General features: G+C 36.1%; 1 protein-coding gene across 3 annotated transcripts in view; it reads right to left on the bottom strand.

Moving 5' to 3' along the window:
- The window catches only part of MICU3 (mitochondrial calcium uptake family member 3), a 109,459-nt gene that overhangs the window by 49,229 nt on the left and 42,155 nt on the right, over positions 1–18,075 (bottom strand). For all 3 annotated transcript variants that reach the window (XM_049631703.1, XM_049631704.1, XM_049631705.1), the window contains exons 2-3: positions 10,887–11,040; positions 3,856–3,887 (exon numbers count right to left, since the gene is read on the bottom strand). In XM_049631703.1, coding sequence (XP_049487660.1) covers positions 3,856–3,887; positions 10,887–11,040 — 186 coding nt within the window. The remainder of the gene's footprint in view (positions 1–3,855; positions 3,888–10,886; positions 11,041–18,075) is intronic.

Below are 18,075 nucleotides of genomic sequence, written 5' to 3'. Positions count from 1 at the left end.
TGCTTTGCTTGGCCTTTGCCCCTGGCTCCTAGGAGACTCTGAATCCTTGAGTCACACCCAGGGTGGGCTGCTGACTGCCAGAAGGAATCACCGTGGGATCAGAGAGTTGGAGCTTTGAGCTCTCCTGACTTCTGGGGTGGGGTAGGAAAAGGGACTAGAGATGGAGCTCAAGCACTTGGCCAATGAACCAATTATACCTAGATAATGAAACCCTCAATAAAAACTCAACGCCCAAGCTCAGTGGAGATTTCAGGTTGGTGAACATGCCGATGTGCGAGGTGGGGAGAGGGCACGGAAGGTGTGTGTTTGGGATCCTCCTATACCTGTCCGAGGAGTCTCTTCATATGGCTAGTCCTGACTTGTGGCACTTAGAATAAACTGTTAATAAATACAGAATGTTTGTCAGTTTTGTGTCAGTCTAGAAAATTACTGAACTTGAGGAGAATTACAGGAACCTCTTGGATTTGTAGCCAGTTGGTCAGAAGTGTGGGTGGCCTCGGGACCCTTGAACTTGCATGTGGCATCTGAAATGAGAGCAGTCTTGTTGGGGACTGTGTCCTTAAATCTATGGAGTCTGAAACTAACTTTGGATGGGTAGCATCAGAATTATATTGCAGGGGCGCCTGTGTGGTTCAGTCAGTAAAGCGTCCAACTCTTGATCTTGGCTCACGTTGATACCTATAGCTCTAATGTATTTATTCACCATAGTTCTGTATTATACATTGAATTTGTCCTTGATATGCCTCGGTGACAATTCTTTTATTCATTTCTCAACTGACTAACATTTATATTGTTTTTTTTGTGTTTTGGCTATTACAATTGATGCTGCAGAAAGAAGAAAACAGAAAACATGTACAAGACTGCTGGTGTAACTATTTCTCTAGTATACATCTCTAGAAGTAGAGCTCTTGATTATATATTTTCAACTTTATTAGATATTGACAAATTTCTCTCAAAAGTGAATATACAAATTTGCATTCTACCTTGGTTCTTTCTTCTTCTTGTCGGTGCTAATTACTGGTATTGTGAGATTTCTGGCAGCTGATAATCTGACGGGTGTGAAATAGCAACATATTATTGGCTTAATTTGCATATCCCTGATTAGTAGCGAGGCTGAGCTCCTTTACATATATTATTGGCCATTCTATGTTTACTCATTTTTTTCTTATTGAGCTGGCTATCTTTCTTCTATTGATTTACAGGAGTTCTATATGAGTACAAGACACTCAATGTTTTCTGTTAATACACTGTAAGCATATTCTCCCATCTATCATACATCTTTCAGCATTGTTGACACTCTTTTGGTATGCCAAAGTTTTTCATATTTAATTTAATAAAATTTGCCCAAATATCCTTTGAGCTTTGCTTTGTGTCTTATCTAAAGAATCCTCTTGTATCCCTTATTTTACTTCTAATATTTCAGAACTTTTGTTTGTCAAAAATAAGAACTTAATCCATCTGAAATTTGCTTTTGTGTATGGTGATCAGTTTAGTATTTAATTTGTTTGCCTCCATGTTGGAAAGACTATTGTTTCAGTATCTAAAGGTCAATTCATTCTCTAGTGATTTACAGATCTTTCCATATATGCATGGGTCTGTTTACGAACTCTATATTCTATTATTTTCATCTAATTAAAAAACTCTTGCAATAATACAATACTATTTTAATTATAACTCTATTATTAGTCTTAATATGACACAGGCCCAATCATTCTCATCCTGATGTTTTCCCCTCCTTCCTTTTCAGAATTGTTCTGAAAATTCTGGATCCTTACTCTTCCAAATGAATCATCCATGAACATGATCTATTTCTCGGTTTATTCATGTCTTTTAAAAAATATAACAATGTCTTGCACATCTTCTGTTAGGCACACAAAGTAATAGTTTTTGTTGCTATTGTGAAAAGTATCTTATTTGACAGTACAGCTTCTAATTGCTATCGCTGGTGCAGAAACATTTTATTAACTTTGGTTAATTGATCTTATACTCAGCAGCAACCTTGCTAAACTTTTACTAAATTTGAATACATTTGAAATCTATGTATTTTTACATTTTTCTCTCAACCATATGGCTTCCTACTGTGCTAATCCTTAGAACCTCTTTCTTTCTTCTTGTCATACTACATGTGATAGCCTGGATTATGTCCACCTCAAATTTACATTTGAAGTCATAATTCTCAGTACACCAGAATGTGACTGTATTGAGAAAGGGCCTTTAAAAAGGTAATTAAGATTGTTAAGTGAGGTCATTATGGTGGGCCCTAATCCAATATGACTGGTGTCCTTATAAAAAGACATCAGGACACAGACATGCACAGAACAACAACATGTGAGGATAACAGAGGGAGAAGATGGTCACCTACAGGCCAAGGAGAGAGGCCTCAGAAGAAACCCATGCTGCCAACACCTTGATCTTGAACTTCCAGCTTTCAGAAACGTGAGAAAATAAATTTCTGTCATTTAAGCCACCCAAACTTTGGTATTTGCTACAGCAGCCCTAGCAAACTAATACACAGCATTAGCTTTGATCTGCAGTAAAACAGGGAGTTAGCAGTTGTGATAGGAGACATATTTATATCATATCTAATTTTATTTATATTATTATTACTATAATGTTAATTTAATTTTGAGAGAGAAGGAGAGCACAAGTGGGTTAGAGACAGAGAGAGAGAGTGAAGGAGAAAGAATCTGAAGCAGGCTTCAGGCTCTGAGCTTTCGTCCCAGAGTCTGACGCAGGGCTTGAACTCATGGACCATGAGATCATGACCTGAGCCGAAGTCGGATGCTTAACCGACTGAGCCACTCAGGCACCCCTATATCATACATAATTGTAAAGAGAATGTCTAAAGTTTCACATGTAAACATTGCATTTGCTACAGGCTTTGGGAGGGTTCTCTTTAACTGTTTAAAGAAGTTCCCTAGAATGCTATCCTAATACTGATTTTTTTAATATTGAAGTTTATCATACATTTAAAAGTACAAAAATAATATATTAAAATTTAAAGTAGAAACTGTTGGGGCACCTGGGTGGCTCAGTCGGTTAAGCGTCCGACTTTTGGCTCAGGTCATGATCTCACAGTTCGTGGCTTTGAGCCCCGTGTCAGGCTCTGTGCTGACAGCTCAGAGCCTGGAGCCTGTTTCAGATTCTGTGTCTCCCTCTCTCTCTGCCCCTCCCCTGTTCACGCTCTGTCTCTGTCTCAAGAGTAAATAAACATTAAAAAAAATTAAAAAAAATAAAGTAGAAACTGTTAAGAAACAGAAAATTACCAGTACTTTATAAGCCTCTTTGTAGCTCTTACTTATGATATATCCCTCCATCTTTCCCAGAGGTAAATATTGTCTTAAATTTATCATTCCTTAAATTTATCATTTTCCCACCAATGACTGCATTCTTCAACACTATGATTTCCCCCCCTAGTTTTGTAATTTATATATTTGTCAATTGCTTACTTTGTCATTACATTTCCAAGATTCATCTAGTTTAAGCACTGGTATAATTCATTTGTTTTCACTCGGTATAGCAACTGCTGTATGAATATGTAAAAGCTTATTCATCACTTTTACTATTGATATTATATTGTAGTCTTTCTGGTCAATTATGAATAATCTAATAGTATTCCTGTGAACCTCTCCTGAAAGCATAAGCTTCTCTATGTACACACATTAGTGTAAAATTACTCGAACACAGGGTATATTCAAGCTTAACATTACTAGTACGCATATGTATGCTGTTGTAGAACTGCTAGGTCTAGGGTATGTGTATCTTTACTGTTAGAAGATGATGCCAAACAATTTTCCAAAGTGGGCACGCATATACATAGTGTGCATGTATATGACACCAAGAGCTTTAACCTACCTGTTTGGTAAGTGACTTCCACGTCTTAGCAACTGCAATAAATACAAAAGAATTAGATAATAAATATTTCATGCAATGTATATCCAAATTCAGTAACCAACCTACAGCCATAACTCATAACACCAGACTTTATATCTAACAGGCAATGTTTTTTTAACTTCAAGATGTAGATCCAAGATATGGTTTATTTATGTTATGTATGTTTCATGTACTATAAACTAGGTATAATAAATAATGTCAGTGGGGTAGTAAACATTTTCCATAATCATTATCTTACTTTGGGGGTTTCTGGATTTATAAAGTTAACTTAATCCATGTTAAAAATCTTTTAGGCTTACAACACAAATACTGATATTTGTTAAATATTCATACTAGAATAAAAATATTACCAGAGAATTTATAATTTCACTACCCATGATCTCTGCTGTGCTAGTATCTCTGGGTATGATTCAGATGCCTGGTCTCTCTAGGGTGGAGTGGAAGAATGGGGGCAATGAGAAAAAGAGAGGAAGGAGAGAGCAGGTAATGTGAGAGGGGGACCCTCATCCTGTTTTCCATTTTTTCCCTGTATTTAAGATTCATTTCTGGAACAAGAGTGTTATAGTCGAATAAAATACGTAGAATCACTACTGACTCCTACTAAAGTAGGAACTAAAGTAGGTACTACTACCTACTGATTCCTCCTCACACCCTTGAAGACATAAAACACTATAAGTCTTATAATATTGGAATAAACGGACAGTCAACATTATTTCCTTTACTCGGATTTGAAAACTGTGAATGCCTGCCTAAGAATCATCTCCAGGTTTCTATGTGATTAAGTCCTATAACACAGCTGCATTAGGAACTGGTAAATATTAATTATTTCAGCTACATTACAATAATGACAACCAATAATTATTCTACATGGCAATGTGGCTATTTCTTTATAATTAACCACAATTATTATAAACAGTATATCAAAGTGAAGATTATGAGATAGGCAGTTTTTGCCATGTACCTTTCCTTTTAAGCAATGTAATAAGTCATTTTAAGATTGGAAGGATAGAAATATATTCTAAAATTTAGCAAGCTGATTTTTATGGAGATAGATTTCTTCTCTATGCAGCAACAACATCCTTTCTTTACCTAAGATAGTTTATACAAACATGTAATCGAAAGATTAAAATCATAAATTTACAAAGAAGAATTCAGCATTTAACCTTAACTATAATACACCTATTTCATAAAGATATCTTCCTTTCCATAATGAACAGAACATTGTAAATAATATTTATTATTCTGTTGCTATTGAAATATGGCAAATGAGAACAGAAGAAAAATAAATGGTACAAAAGTACATGCACATGCTCTTATGCAATGTTCAGAAGCTATTTATCAGAAGAGGAAGTGACACACTCTTGAGCTCTGTAGGGTTTATGAGATTTCCAGGGTACATTATTCACAAAAGACATATTCATTCTGCCGGATGTGTTACCATGCTCAGTATTATTAGCTTTTTTTTTTTTTATAAAGACTAAAGAGCCATTAAGATTGTTCTTCAAAGGATTTTCTGATTTTCGGAATTCCTTATTTCGTATTAAGTTACTACATATATAAATATAACTTGGGTGAAGAGGGACTTCAACTCTAATAGATGTATTTTATTTCTTCAGCTATAGGTTGATGTTCATTATATTTTTAATACTTTTATGTATATTTGAAATTTTTTAACAATATATTTTCTAAAACTAAAATTAAAATAATACTATGTGAAAGTAATCAATTACCTACTTTAGTTCCAGAAGGGAAATTTACCTTTTAGGTTCTATTTAGGTAGGTAAAATAAGAAATTTTCTAGATTTCAAACACAAAGCTATGATCAGCAATCAAATGTATATCTCAATTAACATTTATTTAAACTATAACTGTTAAGCAAATGTTCACACAGCATACCCCTTTTTTTCGTGTTGGTGTCACCATAAAATTGTATCAAAGATTTGTTTTTAATTATGATTATAGATTCAAACAATGACAATGATGGTGACAATGACAATAACAGCTACCAACATTTATTAAGTGCTTACTGTCTGTCTGGTACTATACTGAACACAACCAATATCACTCAATCCTCAAAAACCTTGTGAAGTTGCTATTATTTTTATTTTTATAAATGATGAGACTAAAGATTGAATAACAAAGTTTTCAAAGCTAGAAACTGAATGCTAAGGTTTAAATACAAGTCTGTCCAGGGGCGCCTGGGTGGCTCAGTCGGTTAAGCATCTGACTTCAGCTCAGGTCATGATCTCTGGTTCTTGAGTTGGAGCCCCACTTCAGGCTCTGTGCTGACAGCTCAGAGCCTGGAGCCTGCTTCGGATTCTGTGTCTCCCCCTCTCTCTACCCCTCGCCCGCTCACACTCTCTCTCTCAAAAATAAATAAACATTTAAAAAAATTTTAATACAAGTCTAATAAATAAATAAACATTTAAAAACAAGTCTGTCTCATCTTAATATGCCAATATATATATATATATAAATCGTATATATATATGATTTAGTAATATTCAGTCTGTGAAACCTATTTTCTCTTCTGAGGCAAATATTTCTTTTTATAACCCTACACTTTAAAAAAAGTTTTTACAAATATCTTGATCTTTAGTGATTGTTCTTAACTATATTTTAAAAGTTCCAGTTTGAGGGGCACCTGGGTGGCTCAGTAGGTTAAGTGTCTGACTTTGGCTCAGGTCATGATCTTGTAGTTGGTGGGTTCGAGCCCCGTGTTGGGCTCTGTGCTGACAGCTCAGAGCCTGGAGCCTGTTTCAGATTCTGTGTCTCCCCCTCTCTCTCTGTTCCTCCTCAACTTGTGCTCTCAATCTCTCTCTCTCTCTCAAAATAAATAAATAAACTTAAAAAAATATGTGTTTGACAAAAATTATAGAATTTGATGCAAAAATGCCATTTGATATTTAAAAAATACATTAATAGTTTTATCAAATATATGCTAGCTTAAAAAAATCCACATTGTATGACATCAATTAAACAAAAAAGTACAGAACACGTATATATTTTTGTATAAGGGTCTTTTCTATGTACAGTCTCTACATTTATGAAGCTTAAAATATTTTAAGAGGACAAAAGTATCAACCAATTCCAAGGCAAAATATGTATCTGGCATATGGTAAGTTCTCAATAAATATTTCCAGAAGGAAGGGAAGAAAGAGTGGCTAAAGGAACACAGAGTTCTAATCCCTACCACAGCCTTCAAATTCCTCAAAAAGAGTCCTACTTAATTTATAGCCTTCTCTCTGGCTACTACCTTACATATTCCCAAAGTGGACTACCGCTGACTCTCTTCATCTCAGGTGTTTGTTCCTCTCCTGTAGTGCTATCCTCAGCGTCTCCTGGCAAAATATTGCAGGATAAAAGCCTCTACTTCAACTATGATCTTTCCTTTCCTTTCTACTTCACAGCCAAACATCTTGAAAGAGTCCTTTATACTGCCTGTCTTCATCTCTTCATCTTCTACTCTTGCTATCTCTGGTCTTTGCCCTAATCATTACACTGAAACATCATTTTAAAAATCATCAATCACCTTCAAATTACTAAATCTGGTGGACATTTTTCTGCCCTCATCTAACTTGACGTTTCATTTGACCATTCTATTCGTGTTTCTGGGCCTTGATGCCTCCATACTCCTGACTTTCTTCCCATGTCTCTGGATACTCCTAGGTGTCCTTTTGAGACTCATCTTCCAAGCCTTTGTACCTTCACCATTTAAAGTCTAGGAATTCCTCAAGAATTAGTCCTTGGTCCTCTGTATTCTCCTACTACACTGCCGCTTAGGCAATCTCATCCATACATACTGCATTAATAACCACGTACAGATGAACCCTAAATATATACTCTACCCAGCCCTCTCCCCTCATCTCCAATGGAAATAATATAAAGTATCAAAAATTAATTGATTAAAAGCTAACTTGCAAAGTAGCCAATTTGCCAAATTATTTAGGATTTAATTTTTTTGAACTTTTACAATTTTTTTTTCACCTCACAGAGTTACTTTTTTGGTTACTGTTGAGAATGCTTAAGATTTACTTTCTTAGAAATTTTTATGATTACACAATATGGTATTAATCAACTATGTTTACCATGCTGTATATTAGAACTTGAGGATTTCATGTTAAGGTTTTGTCACATCCCTGTCTCTGAAGAAAAAACAAATGGCTATAATTTGTTCTAATATAACTTCAGGCATTTGTTTGGCAGTTTCAAGTAGATTATCAAACAACTGGTTCTTTAGTACACTGCTTTTCAAAGAATTGAAATGAATGATCAAAAGCCAGACACAACTGTGTCTTCAATATCTCCTCTTTAGATGTCTAAGGCATCTTAAATCCATCATGTCCACAGTTGAAGTTTAATTTTTCCCTTCAAACCTGGTCCCTACTGTCATCCATACAGTTAAACCAGCCAGAAATTTTTAGTACTCATTAGTCCATCATCACCATTGCTACCATCATTAGAAGCTTTTCAAGCCTGGACAAGAGTCTGCTCTCTGATCTGCTCACGCTCACCCTGGCCCTCTCCAATCTATCTCCACTCTGAAAAATCTTTTCACAACACAATCTAATTATGGTATGTACCTGTTAAAAACAAGGCAATAGGTCCAACAGAGTTGCTTATGCTAAGACCCATGTCACCAAGCCAAAACTTAACTTAATTACAGTTTCTGCTCTGCCAGAAATGGAATCTTAAATCAGTCAATCAGCACTAGTTAGGTAATCTGCTTGACAGACCCCTGCCATCCTCTAAAGGGGAGTAACCTTGCGATAATCAACCCACATTTTTGCCTGGTATGACATCCCTATTCCTGTTCCTTTCTGCCTATATGTCTTTTGTACAGCTCCTTGGAGCTCCGTTCTGTCTGCTAGATGGGATGCTGCCTGACTCATGAATCACTGAATAAAGACAAAAAGGTCTTTAAAATGTAGTCAGTTGAATTCTTTTTTAACATACCAAATTCTTCTGCAGCTTAAACTACTGCCATGATTTTCCATTACTTTTGGGATAAAAACAGAAATGTTTAATATAAGTTTCCAGGCTCAAACCTTTGGCACCACCCCACACCCCCAGCCGCACCTTATACCATATCCTTCCCTGCTCCTTGCCCTACAGCCTCCCAGATCGGTTTCCCCTCCCGTGTATCACATTCCCTCTTGTCATGGCGTCTTGATCCATGCTGTTTCTTCGGCTGAAATTGTCTACTCTCGGCATCCTACTTGCCTAGTTAACTCTTACTCACAATTCGTATTTCACGTTGATATTTATTTGCCCAGGGAGGATTTCCCTGAAGTACTCGACTACGTTACTTCTCAAAAATATACTCTCACAGCCTCGAGTATCTTTCTTTCGTGGCACTGAACACAGATATAGTTTGCTGTTGATTTGTCTATTTCACTGATCAGCATTGATTCCTTCTACCAGACTGTAAGCATCATGAGGGTGGAGGGCATTTATTTATTTTTTTGTTCCCCTCACCATTTTATCTCCAGTGCCTAGTGCAATACCTGGCATTTGATAGGTGTCTTTACATACATGTGATAACATGCTGTGAGATGAAATGGGAAGTGTGCATAAAGCACTTCTGTTGTATTCCAAAGTACTGTGGTTGTCTTGAGAACAAGCACTGTGACTCTGTGAGTTGCGAACTGAACCTTTTTTCATGGAACACATTTTTACTTGAAAGAACAAATGACAGATAAATTATGGTTATTTGGACTTCGGTATTTGGCAGGCTTTCTCTTACAAATGAACAGTCAGCTATCACTTCAGGATAACCACCAACAATATTTGTTGCCAGTCAAAACATTTGAGCTTTCAAGTGAAAATCAGAATTTGGGAAAACGTGTATATACCACCATGAGCTTTCCAATATGTAAAGATTTTTATGATAATATCCATGAATGTGATTTTTTTAAAAATTGTATAATAAATATGTCAACATTTAGAAGATCTGCATAACTTAGTGAACCAGTATCTTCCATTTGATGTTACAAGATTATAAGGGTAAAAGATCCATTCAAAGCACAATATAAACCACTGGATTTTAACATAACAGATGTCAAAAGTTTCAAACTCCACATTGCAACAAAACTTTAAGAAACTACCACTAGCCAAGTGTTGACAGAATAACCAAGAAGAATATTTACAAATATCTGAAAAAGCTATTAAAATGCTCTTCCCTTTGCCTACTTATCTGTGAGGCAGATTTTCTTAATATACTTCGTGAAAAACAACACACTGCAATGTACCAAATAAAAAAAGGAGGTGAGAATACAGCTGTCTTCTATTAATCAGACACTGATGAGATTTCCAAGAATGTACATAATGCCAAAGAGGTTGAGAACCATTGCTCTTAACATATGGAAAGATGAGTAACAATCAGTCTATATTTACAGTGTAGGAGCCATGACAAATACAGAAGAGGTACAGGTAGAATTCTTGGCCTAGGTCTAGCTTCAAATCCAGTCCTCTGAATTACTCTGTTCATGCTAGATATAAGAACTGAATAGGGAGAATATAAACCTATTATATGCGGCTCCTGGGTGGCTCAGTCAGTGAAGTGTCCAACTCTCTGGCTCAGGTCATGATCTCACTGTTCCTGAGTTTGGGCCCCAAGCTGACAGTGCAGAGCCTGCTTGGGATTCTCTTTCTCCCCCTCTCTCTGTCTCTGTACCGCTGGAACTCTCTCTTTCTCTCTCTCTCTCTCAAAACAAATAAATAAATAAACTTTAAAAAATATGAAGAGTAAGGTGTTTTTAAGTTTGATGAACTGAGAAAAAGAAAATAAAAGTTTGTGAAAAGGAAAGAGATGCCAGTAGGAGTTTATAAGAAATATTAGTCTAGTAAGATTGCACAGCATCACGTCTTTTGAAATACCACATTACTTGGGTTAGTTGTTCTGAAAACTTATACTGTTCTACCCTTTTCCAAACTAGAGATAAGAAAAAAATCTTATAAAATGATTAAGAGAATTCAGAAAATATACTTACATTTGGGCTCATCTGTTGTAACAGCCAAAATAAAGTCATATGGAGTCATGAATAACTGTCCTTCACATTCTATAGAAGCAAACAAACGAAATCTTCTTTCCCGAGATGTAGCATAGAGATCTAAGTCTTCAATGTCTGTTCTGCTGATAGCAACCTAAAGAAAGCAGATAAATTTGGACTGTGGGAAATAACATCTTCTAGAAGCTAAATGCTTTTAATTATGTTGAAAGTGAATCAACAGAGTAAATGAAAAAGTGTGAAAATACTGTCTTCTGGAGAACTAAATCATTTTATAAATAAGTTACCCATACGAATAAAATGAATCAATGTGTGAAAGATCCAACAATAAATATCATTAAGGCCCTGAAAATTCTGAACTGGCACTTTATTTTATTATTTTTTTTTATTTATTTTTGGGACAGAGAGAGACAGAGCATGAACGGGGGAGGGGCAGAGAGAGAGGGAGACACAGAATCAGAAACAGGCTCCAGGCTCCGAGCCATCAGCCCAGAGCCTGACGCGGGGCTCGAACTCACGGACCGCGAGATCGTGACCTGGCTGAAGTCGGACGCTTAACCGACTGCGCCACCCAGGCGCCCCAACTGAACTGGCACTTTAAAGGACCTGTGATTAAGTTTTACTTTCAGAGAACATTAGATCTCTGAGCTAGTAGCTTCTTTAGAAGAACACTAACTCTTGCTGAACGCCTGCTATGTGTTCTCTATGTAGCGTTATTTATCTAATTAGAAGTCTATTTGCTAGAGTCTATTGATTTTCTAAAAAGAAAAAAAGTTAGGGGCACCTAGGTGCCTCAATAGGTTGAACATCCGCTCTTGATTTGGCCTCAGGTCATGATCTCAGAGTTTGTGAGACTGAGCCCCACGTGGTGTTCTGGGCTGACAGCATGGAGCTTGCTTGGGATTCTCTCTCTCCCTCTCTCGGCCCCTTCCCTGCTCTCATGCACATACTTTCTCTTTCTCTCAAAATGAATTAACGTTAAAAAATATTTTAAAGAATAAAATAAAATGAGAAAGTGAAACCCAGAAAGCTATTCAGGGCTACCCCTAAGGAAACTACTTAGTGGCAGTGCTTAGATTAGATCTGAAGTTGGTAACTCTAGATCACAACAGTACAATTACCACCAATGATCATTCTGAATTCTACCTAAGGTTAAGATTTTACAGAATTAGAAGGAGTGGGGGGGAAGGAAGTCTCTTTTGTTTTCCTTAATTGCAAGACTGGTCCTCATAGATAAATAATTTTATCTTTATCACTGTTATTTATTTTCTCTCTGAATTACAGCAAATCTATTTTTAATAGGTTTTTTTTTTCCTGATTACAAAAGTGATGCATAGTTATTGTATACAATTTAGAAGACAGAATTTTAAACATTTACAGATACATAGATTTTTCTTTTTTTGGCAAAAAATGGGATTACACTATACTGTTATCTGTTATTTTTAACTTACTAATATATCAAGACTATTTTCCCATGTCACTACTCTAGTAGACTATTTTTTAGTAGTTGTATAATATTTCATAGTGAATGTAGCATAGCACAATTAATGAATTGCACATGGTTGAATATTTAAGTGATTCACAGTATTTTACTATTATAAAACAATGTCATAATGACCAGCCTAAAATATATATATTTAAATATATCTACAAAGAGTTGAGATAAATTCTTATGAGTGGATTTGGTTAGTCAAACAAAACCTTTTCATACATATTTTCACTCTGCCTCTATGGAGTTAACAGCAATTTACATGATTATCAAAAATACAAAAATAACATTTTTACACATTTCATAAGAAATTCTTATTTAAGAGGGCAAGCTTATTCTCTTTATTGTCTCTTCTATGTCTACTAAGTCATAATGCCGATTGTGTATAGACTATTAAAGTTATTTAAGTATCTAATATCTTGAGAAGTCACATCAAAACAATTCATAAAAACTTTCAACAAGGAGACTACATTTTATATTTCTAAGTCATGCTTTATTAAATGAAAAGCCAGGCAAATGACTAATCTTTTCCCACTATTCTGAACACTAATATTTTTAAAAACATTGTACAAGTAGTCAAATAAAAACTAAAAGAAAGGTTCACGCCCTACTTTTTAATGGTATGTATAAAAGATAAGACTATATAGTCTCTGCCTTTAAGAAATATATAATCTATACAGAGGGGAAAAATACTAGTTGGAGAGACAAAAGGTACAAACATGGAAGAAAGGAGTGAATCCAGTTAGAGTAAACAGAAATAAAGCATTGTAAAGGTTGAGGTTAATAAGAGGGTTTCAGGAAGAAAAAAATATGAATTTTAATGTCAGGAAGAGATATGAACACTCTAGGTCTACACAACATATTTGAAAATGGTAATAACCTCCCTGGAGCAGAGGATTTGCATTCATGGAAAAATGATTTCTGAATGCCAGACTAAAGCACTGTAATTTAAAATGATAGACAACATGGCTTTAGAAGATTCTTACATAGAATCTTCTTACATAGAGCAATGACATAAAAATGATGCTTTAGAAGAATAAAGCAACTCAGTTACCAGAGTTGGCTCAGCAATGTATTAATAACACTCAGGTGATCCAGAGGTATTGTGAAATTGTTTTGGCACTGCCATGGGTGAGAAGTGGGACACTGAACAACTTAATGTCAATAATGGGCAATAATCTCCTTCAATACTCCTCAGCAATCAGTTTAACATCTTAGGTCCTTTTCTACACATATATCCCAGGGGGTTCTTCTTCCTCTTAGCACAGGGAAATCAATCTTGTCTGTGACCACAGTTTACTCTCCTGCTTTCTTCTTGATAGTCTATTTCCTTGGACCTAATTGGCCATAATCAACCAAGACCCATTTCCAATGAACTTCCTGAAGGTCCCCTCTGTGTGGCGCTCTCATGGTTTCCGCACCACAATCTGAAGTCATGCCTCAGTCTAACACTCTGAACCACAATTTTTGCCTCTAGCATCTTTATTCGTTATGACCTAATATGGACTTGATCTGTGACTTCTGCCCTTACCTGCTGTTGCCATTACTGCTCATGATGTACCTGTGTTTTCTCATCAAACTTTCTTCCCTAAGCGGCTGTGACTGGTCCCAGGACACCAAACCTGCTGGACCACTGCAGCTAGGAATGGGATCCACCTTCCATGCCCTAATGCTAACAACTTCTCCCTCTCCTCAACTTCTACTAACAATCAATCAACAAAACCTATTGTTCTCCCTCTAATTTCTCACATCCACCCCTGCCACCATTTTTGTTTAAGCACTCACTACTTCTCTAAAATTTTACAGTAATGCCCTACCTGTGATTTTTGCCTCTAATCCATCCTTTACTGATAGAAAGAGAAAACACAGTTTGAATCCTTTAACCACCTGAGTAATGGTATCAAAAGAAATCTGACCAAGAAGAGTTTAAGGTTTTCATTCAAACTCCACTGTATGAAACAAACTGAAGATGACACAAACAAAAGGAAAAACATTCCATGCTCATAATTGGAAGAACAAGTATTATTAAAATGTCTATGCTTTCCAAAGCAATTTACATACTTAATGAAATTCCTATCAAAATACCAGCAGCATTTCTCACAGAGGTAGAACAAACAATCCTAAAATTTGTACAGAACCACAAAAGACTCTGAATAGTCAAAGCAATCTTGAAAAAGAAAAGCAAAGCTGGAGGTATCACAATTCCAGACTTCAAGTTATATTACAAAGCTGTAGTAATCAAAACAGTATGGTACTGGCACAAAAACAGACACATAGATCAATGAAATAGAACAGAAAACCCAGAAATGGACCCAAAACTATATGGTCATCTAATCTACAACAAAGCAGGAAAGAATATCCAATGGGAAAGACAGTGTCTTTAACAAATGGTGTTGGGAAAATTGGACCGCAACATGCAAAAAAGAATTAAATTGAACCACCTTCTTACACCATACACAAAAATCAATTCAAAATGGATGGAAGACCTAAATGTGACATCAGCTGTAGCAATTTCTTACTAGATCCAGAGTCAAGGGAAACAAAAGCAGAAATGAACTACTCGGATTTTATCAGGATAAAAAGCTTCTGAACAGCAAAGGAAACAAAACTAAAAGGCAACCTTTGGAATGGAAGAAGATATTTGCAAATGACATATCTGTTAAAGGGTTAGTATCCAAGTTCTATAAGGAACTTAGCAAACTCAATAAACAAATAATCCAGTTAAGAAATGGACAGAAGACAAGAATAGACATTTTTCTAAAGAAGACATCCAGATGACTTACAGATACATGAAAAGATACTCAACATCACTCATCATCAGAGAAATACAAATCAAAACCACAATGAGATACCACCTCACACCTGTCAAAATGACTAAATTAACAACAAAGGAAACAATAGATGTTGGTGAGGATGCAGAGAAAGGGGAACCCTCTTACAATGTTGGTGAGAATGCAAACTGGTTGCTTCCACTCTGGAAAACAGTATGGCAGTTCCTCAAAAAATTTAAAAAAAAAACCACGATACTACCTTATGATCCAGCAATTGCACTACTAGGTTTTTGCCTGAAGGATACAAAAATACTGGTTCAAAAGGATACATGTCCCCTGATATTTACAACAGCATTATCAACAATAGCCAAATTATGGAAAGAGTTCAAATGTCCATTGACTAATGAATGGATAAAGAAGTTGTGGTGTGTACACACACACACACACACACACACATACACACACACACACTGGAATCTTACTCAGCCATCAAAAAGAATAAAATCTTGCCATTTGCAATGACATGGATGGAGCTGGAGTGTATTATGCTAAGCAAAATAAGTCAGCCAAAGAAAAACAAATGTCATGATTTCACTCATATATGGAAATAAAACAGATGAACAGGGGGAAAAAAGAGAGGCAAACCATAAGACAGACTTAGACTTTATCTTTTTTTCTTTTTTTGTTTTGAGAGAGTGAGCAAGAGAGTGAGAATGAGCACATGGGAGGGGAAGGGGCTGAGAGAAAGGGAGAGGGAGAGTCTTAAGCAGGCTCCATGCCTAGGGCAGAGCCTAACACAGGGCTCGATCCCACAACCCTGGGATCACGACTTGAGCTGAAATCAAGAGTTGGGCGCTCAACCCACTGAGCCACCCAAGTGCCCTCTAACACTCTAAACTATAGAGAATAAACTGAGGGTTACTGTAGGGGAGATGGGCGGGAGGATGGGTTTAAGGGGTGATGGGCATTAAGGAGGACACTTGATGTGATGAGCACTGGGTGTTATATGCAAGTTATGAGTCACTAAATTCTATTCCTGAAACTAATATCACACTATATGTTAACTAACCAGAATTTAAATAAATTTTTGAAACAACAACAAAAAAACTCCACTGTATGAATTCTACCCACTGTTGCCTTAGCAATAATAGTACCCATCGTTTTGATAATGGCATAAGGTGGTGACTTCACGTTTATTTACCACCACCTTAAAAGAAGAACTGGGAAGTCGTTTGGAATGGTTTGTGCCCCAGACAAAAAAAAATATACCTTAAAAGGGAAGAACATGATTTATGTATAAGAGATAAATGGAGGGGTGCCTGGGTGGCTCAGTTGGTTAAGCAACCGACTTCGGCTCAGGTCATGATCTCATGGTTTGTGGGTTTGAACCCTGCATCGGGCTCTGTGCTGACAACTCAGTGCCTGGAGCCTGCTTCTGATTCTGTGTCTTCCTCTCTCTCTGCCCCTCCCTCTGCTTGCAGTCTGCCTCTCTCTCTCTCTCTCAAAAATAAATAAACATTAAAAAATAATAATAAAATAATAAAAAAAGAGATAACTGGAGCCTGGGTGCTTAAAATGGACCTCCTACTACTGTAGACTTGTTACTTCCTCCATTGCCTCTTCTAAATTTAGTGTGATAAATGATATAGTGTAGTAATATATACTGGAACTACTCAAATGTAACATAAACTGGTAAAAAGTAAAAACTAATTTTCCCATGTTAACCCAGTATACTAGAATGATCCTAGAACAGTTTGGTTACCATCAACTGTAAGGAATGGGTTCATCTGGCTGAAGAATGCGATGAGATGAAGAACAAAACAGGAAATCAGTGCTTTCATTGGCTTTTTAAAAAGCGTATTATTATTTATTTATTTTGAAAGAGAGAGAGAAAGTGGAGGAGGGGCAGAGAGAGAGGGAGACTGAAACCCAAGCAGGTTTCATGTTATTAGCCCAGAGCCCAAGGCGGGACTTGAACCCACAAACTGTGAGATCATGACCTGAGCTGAGATCAAGAGTTGGACGCTTAACCAACTGGGCCACCCAGGCACCCCCTTTCCTTGGCTTTATATTCTCTATTCATTTCCACTGACTAACTTGTCTCTTCATACTCAGTAATTACTATAGCATGTAGTTATGCTTTGATATTAGGTAAAGTGAGATTTCATCTTATTATCAATATTTTAAAAATATTCATGGTGATTGATACTCAATTTTCTCCTCTAACTGAACTTTGAAATCAATGTGTCAAGTTCTATTTAAATAATACCTCCAGCATTTTGTTGGGGATGACATTCAATTTTGGTATAACTTAGGAGACTTGATTTTTCCCATCTGGGAAGATGGAGATCTATTTATTCAGGTCTTCAACTATGTCTCTCAGTAAAGTTTCACAGTTTTCTTCATATAAGTTTTAAATATCTTTGGTGGATTTTTGGTACATTTTATAGTTTCTATGTAATTGTGAATTGTGAATGGAACATTTTATTCCTGTTACATTTTCAACTGGCTATTTCTAATGAATGGGAAAGCTACTGACTTTGGCATATTTTCCCTGTATCCAATTACCTTTTAAAATTCCTTCATTTTATTAATTTTTTCCTTGGATTTTCTAAGTAAAGAATCATAAATTCTTTCATAATAATGACAGTTGGTAGTTTTTCCTTTTTAATATTTATAGTCGTTTTCATTGCCTTAATTATGAGAGGTCCACATCTCTAAATAAGATGTGGAACAGTTATCAGTAATAGTAAGCATTCTTATCTTGTGCCATGTTTTGAAGAGAATGCTTCTAATGAATTGCCACTAAATGCAATGTCTGCTGTTGATGTTGATCATTATCGTCTACCTGAAATCAGCAATGGGTGTTTACCTGTTTTCCTATGCTCCCTGGAAATAAATGTATTTGGAT

This window comes from Panthera uncia, chromosome B1, assembly GCF_023721935.1.
Source record: "Panthera uncia isolate 11264 chromosome B1, Puncia_PCG_1.0, whole genome shotgun sequence".
Classification (NCBI taxonomy): domain Eukaryota; kingdom Metazoa; phylum Chordata; class Mammalia; order Carnivora; family Felidae; genus Panthera; species Panthera uncia.
Note: the sequence above shows the minus strand (reverse complement) of the source record. Positions and strands in the feature narration are given on the sequence as shown.